At 30.7% G+C, this 5,908-nt stretch overlaps 1 protein-coding gene across 1 annotated transcript; it reads left to right on the top strand.

Moving 5' to 3' along the window:
- The first annotated feature begins 1,528 nt into the window (after positions 1–1,528).
- On the top strand, positions 1,529–2,845 carry LOC105110916 (uncharacterized). The gene is made up of 2 exons (XM_011006120.1): positions 1,529–2,621; positions 2,694–2,845. The coding sequence occupies exons 1-2, from the start codon at positions 2,126–2,128 to the stop codon at positions 2,735–2,737; spliced, it is 540 nt and encodes a 179-aa protein (XP_011004422.1). The 5' UTR covers positions 1,529–2,125; the 3' UTR covers positions 2,738–2,845.
- The last annotated feature ends 3,063 nt before the right edge of the window (positions 2,846–5,908 follow it).

Below are 5,908 nucleotides of genomic sequence, written 5' to 3'. Positions count from 1 at the left end.
ATATATTATTATAAAACATGCTTTAGTTAAGGAGTTATTGATACTTTAAGTGCAAAATGATGATATAAAACCATGATAAAAATGCACTTTTAAGTACTAATCAGCTAACCTTTCTTATTTATATATATGTGGCAGTACATGGCAATAACTGTAGGAATCACAACATTAAAATAATCGTATATTAATTCCTATACATATATATACATGTTATACATTCTATAGTAGAGCAATTCTTACAATGGTGGGGAGTATCCTAGAGCATCCCTTAAACTTCATTTTTTTATTTGTTAGTGGTTTTCTTTAGTGAAGAGTACATTGTCATACTCGAACTTGAAATTTCCTTTCCTTTATCATAACATATAGTGTTTGACTCATAAGAAATAATCTGATTTTTAACAAGGTAGGTCGAATTAGAATTCTAATTTCTCTTTGATCTTTGATAGACTTTTAGTTTAGTTGAAGTGAATCTAATTTCAGTTATATCGATAACTACTTTAGTTGTAATATAAATGATTTTAAGATGTGGATGGATACAAATCATTAGTGCAACTGCTCTTTCCTTTTATCTTACCTTTTGCTTCATTTGAATTTACTATAAATGATTTTCAACTTTTCAAGAGTTATCTTCTAAATGATTTTTTTTATTAATACACTCTATTATCATATAAAAAAGAGAATTGAGATGACCATTGTGAATCTGTTTTCTTTTTTAAATTGAAAAGAAAAGGTTAGGAAATTGCCTATTAATTCAACATAACACAAACCATAAACCCTACAAAAATGCTTCTCAAAAGATTAAAAGAAAGAAGAAGAAAAAATAAAGAGGAGAAGAAAAAGAAGAAGAAGAAACAAAGCAATATATAACGCATCGAGTGGTTCGGTCAAAAAGACGTTAGCTTCCTCACTGCAGCCCCAAATTATTATTATTTTTATGAATATTGAGGAAATTTGATAAGTTGGCCATCTAGTGGATGGAAATCTATCGTATCAAAGAAAAAATATAACAGGAGTTATAGTTAGCACTGAGTGCTTTTGGTTGCCTATATTACTACTTCGTCCTCTCTTTTCACGATATGATTAATTATGCCATGAAATATATAATATTGCCGAGTATAACCGTATTTACACCAGGAAACTAACAGCCCTAAACGCATATACGTAATCGGAAACCTAGCTATTTAGCTATAAGCCAAGCCCTAGTTGCCATCATGCTTTGCTGTTCCCATATCTGAAGGCACAAAACTATGTGTCACAGTCAGTTCTCCACCCAAAAAGTTTAAGAGAAACTGATGCTGTAGCTCTTTTATCCCTAACAATTAACATTCATTCGATTTTAAATCACTCTTTCAGTCTCCCGACATGAACGTCTTTCAACAAGCTTATCCTTGTTTGCAGAGACTCGAGTCTCAAGAATATAAAATGGGTGGAGCTATTTTGGATGGCAACCGCAAGTAGTTTCCCCTTTTTTTTATATCAATTTTTTTCCCCTTTCTAACAAGGGATTAGGGCTTTCTAGGAGCAATTCAAGGAAAATGTTCTCTTCCACAAATAGTTCTATCAATCCTTTTCCAAACCTTTCTTCTACACCTTACAACCCTTCTCCTGACATTATCGACCATGAAACTAAAGATATTTTCCTTTACCACCACCACAATCCACTCTCAATTCCTTTAAATCCAATCAGTACAGTACCCGCCATTGACACCGAGCTTAACATTATGGCAGCTTCAAACAACGCCATAATGTCTAAGCAAGATGTTCATGCTCTCAATGGACAACAATATAACCCTTCCCATTTTCTTTCTGGAAAAATATCTATGAAGAAAGATAGGAACGCAAAAATCTACACTTCTAAAGGATTGAGAGATAGGAGAGTGAGATTATCCATTGAAATCGCTCGTAAGTTCTTTGGTCTCCAAGACATGCTAGGGTTTGATAAAGCAAGACCCTAGACTGGCTGCTCACCAAATCAAAAAAAGCCATTAAGGAATTAGCGCGGAATGGAGGTGTGGGAAGTTTGTCTTCTACTTCTACTAATTGTGAAGTTGTATCTGAAATTGGTGACCTAGAGGAGAGAGTACTTTCAAAGAGTGCGTCACTGGCCTGTGTTTCTACTGACAAAAGGATGAAGAAGTTGAGAAACAGAACAGCCAGTTTTCTTGCCAAAGAGTCAAGGGAAAAGGCTAGAGAAAGAGCAAGGGAAAGGACTTTAGTGAAAATGTGCACTAGAAGACTCAATGAGCCAAAAAAATGTCCTGACTCTAGCCCTAGTTGCTTGAACCAGCATCAAATATCATGTAAGAAATCAGCTGCTTACAATGGGAAATCCTCCTTGAAGGTTATCGCTCCTGATCAAGTTGAAGGTCCTAGCTCCCACTACTCACTTCCCAATCAATCGCCTAGAGGAAACATTTTCGAAGAGTCCTTAGTGATCAGGAGGAAGTTGAAGCCATCAGCAACAAAGGGTTACCAGCACAACTTTCCGATGTTAAGAGATGCGAGTTGCAACAACAACAGCAGCGCCAGCGACTTACCCAATTTAGCCCAAAATTGGGACATTAGCAGTGCAAATATTGCGCACTCCAGCTTCCGTGCTTTCATCAACATGAATCCGTCTACAGGTTTGTTATAAGAACATAAGACCTTCTCAAATTCAAGTCACAATTGATTCAATTTCAACCTCGATTTTGCAGAACTACAACTCCATGGAAAACTTTGGGGGACTGAGAACAATTGATGTCAACAATACATAAGATGGTATATGATCAGTACTATAACTAAAGATGTAAGCTTCAGTTCTCTCGCTGTATCTTTTGGTATCCTAGAAACTGAGTACCTTTATATATACATGGACGAATATATTGATCTCTTTTATCTGTTTATTTCAATTCTTGAAGAAGAAATAAAGAAAGGATGTTTTGCTTGTTTAAGATAAATTACATTATGATGTAGCAGATAACAAGTCAACTATTACAGAAGTTTTCGCAAAATTTACCTTCACTTGTTAAAAAACTGCCAAAATTCTTTTCGCAGAACACTTTTTATTGAAACACATGTATCATTCGTTGTTTTTCTAATTACACACCAATTTATCTTGGCGAGCTGAGTTTTTTCTTTCTATACAAATTAAGAGACTTTTAAATTGTTCCCCCCACCTCATTTTTCTTACCTTCTAGCTTCTTTGTGCTAGAACTTCTTACAGTTATTCCATCCATGCTTGAACTTTGTGTTACGATCTTGCTCATTCATGCGACCAAAAGAGCAATGATTTTCTATTTCAATACAAGCGATATGAGAAAAACAGTTTGATTTTGAGAAAATGTCTTCGGTTTGCTGGGGAAAAATATAAAAACAAGTTGACAAATTTTATGTACCTATTACTTTTCCCGTGGAACCTTATATAGGATCTGCCAGAAAGTACCTTCTTGAAACACAACAAATTAATTAGTCAGGTAGCTAGATCTGGGGACTCGCAGGGCCGGATTAGTTTTTTTCTTTTGCTTAAAAATATAATCAAGCGCCTCGAGCAGAAGAAGGGGAAAAAAAAATAAAATCAATTACCCATATTATATTTTAATTAGATTAACACTGATAGAAAATAGATTAAACAAAAAAGGTAATCACAATAATTTTTTTTTTAATTTATGAAGTATACTTCTCAATTAATCATATGTTAAAGGATGAAAAAAAATTAAATAAAGGATTGAAAACAAAAAATTATAATTAAAAGAATGAGAATCAAAATTAAAATAAAAAATAAATTAGAGAACATTTAAATTTTTTTATTAAAATATGAAATTGAAAAGAATAATCAATTTAACAAAAAAAATCAAAAGAATAAAGATCAAATTGAAAAAAATAACATATTACAAATTGAAATTAAAGAATAAAACTAAAAAAAATTAAAAATAACCAAAAAAAAATTAAAAATCAAAACAATAAGGATCGAAGTTGAAATCTCAATAAACAAAAGGAAAACTCTAAAAATTTGAATGATCAACACAAATTTTGAGTGAAGGAGAGAGGAAAAGGGGGGAAAACATTACTAGCGACAAACCACCACACATTTATTCCATGTGTTACCCCTATAAGAAAAATACTTCGTGAAGATTCTAAATACACGACATTAGAAATTTTTTTTTTGTGACGTGCTAAGAGCATCCTCTATTCTTTGGCATGTGCTTTGCATGTGATGGCTAGTTTTGATTTTTTTTTAATTATATTTTTTTATTTATTAAAATATTAAATTGCTCTTTAGGCGATTTGAATATAATGAAAAATAAGAGAAAAATATGAAAAAAACCTTTGGTTGTAAATCAAACACAAATATGATTTTAAGAGTAATTTAGATATTTCATTATGATTTTAAAATGTGAAAAGACCTTTTTATCCCTTATCAATGTAATAATAATTAATGGACCTTGTGAAAAGATCGTATTACCCCTAATAACCAATGAATTGATTTTATTGCGAAGGGTAAAATGATTATTACACTATTTCAATGAATAGTAAATCCTCTCATAATGAGCACTTTTTTCCTTCCGGAATTAGCTTTTTTTATTTTTTTCACTTCTATATATAATTCAACTTTGTATATATATATATATAAGTCAAGAAATTATATTAAGATGGCCATCTAGTGGATGAAAACACAACATAAAAAGTGAAAAAAAATTATACAACAAATGATATAAAAATAAAGAAATAAGTTTAAGAATTATAGTTGCCTATTATTCCTAGCAATAACACACTCCTTATTCTTTCACATATCCATGCCAATTTAGCTAAATTTATTGTTGGAAGAATGGATCCATATGCTACTTTGTGAAATAATAGACAAAGAACATATTTTCAATGTGGATTGATTTCCTCGTAGATGAATTTGTTCCTAATTTACGGATTATAACATGGAAGAATCCTTGTAATGCTTTTTATTGAAATTTATCGTTAACCAAGCCTTGTCATTAATTAAATAGATAATCCAAGAATTAAGAAATATACCAATAAAGAACCCTTCAATTTGTTATTTTATTCCAAATATCCTAAGAAATTAAACATTAAAATAGTATATGAGTTGTTATTTCTAAATATGAATTATAAAAAGGACATAGATCTTCGTGTGTTGGTATAATTTTTCTCTGAGCTAAGGAGTGAGTGCATAACTTATTATACATGGTTAACCATATATGATACCATTTATTTGATTGTATATATATATATGCAAATTGATCTAATTAATGACCTTTATTAAACTATCAAGTTGACCTAGATAAGTGCTTCTAATATGTCGGTTCCATTGAGAATTTAATCTTTAACAACTAGCATCCTAAGGTTCCATACTACCCATGATACCATTTATTTGACTAAATAATTAATGAAGATTAGGATAAAGCTTGGACAAAGCCTTTTCACCAACATGAATATCATACCAAAACCAAATAAAGACATCGCTCCTTACTAAAAACCTGCAACTTTCTCTCAAAGCAACTGAAGTTTGTATATCAAAGTTAACAATGTAGTAAGTACAAGACCAAATGAAAGATAAATGGTTTGAAAATAAACATAATCCATTATTAAATCTTAGGCTATCCTTTATATATATATATATATATATATATAAAGGATAGCCTAAGATTTAATAATGGATTATGCTATTTAATAATATATATATATATTCTTCCCATCATTCTCAGTTCCTAAACCCTAATTTTTAAAGTTATTTGAATAAATGAATTTATTTTCTTTTTAATCCATTTAACAAACATGTTCCAAGCTAACTTATGTATTTTTTGCTTATTAAAATGACCTGATGATTAATACTTAAAAGTGTATTTTTATCAAAGTTTCATATCATCATTTTGCACTTGAAGTATCAATAACTCCTTAACTAAAACATGTTTTATAATAA

The sequence above is a fragment of the Populus euphratica genome, unplaced genomic scaffold (genome assembly GCF_000495115.2).
Source record: "Populus euphratica unplaced genomic scaffold, PopEup_1.0 scaffold269.1, whole genome shotgun sequence".
NCBI classification, from domain to species: domain Eukaryota; kingdom Viridiplantae; phylum Streptophyta; class Magnoliopsida; order Malpighiales; family Salicaceae; genus Populus; species Populus euphratica.
The sequence above is the reverse complement of the archived record's forward strand: the minus strand, read 5'-3'. Positions and strand labels throughout refer to the sequence as shown.

Coding starts and splice junctions, on each gene's coding strand:
- LOC105110916 (XM_011006120.1), top strand. CDS start 2,126: ATGAAGAAGTTGAGAAACAGAACAGCCAGTTTTCTTGCCAAAGAGTCA. Junction 2,622..2,693: donor CAACATGAATCCGTCTACAG/GTTTGTTATAAG, acceptor TCGATTTTGCAG/AACTACAACTCCATGGAAAA.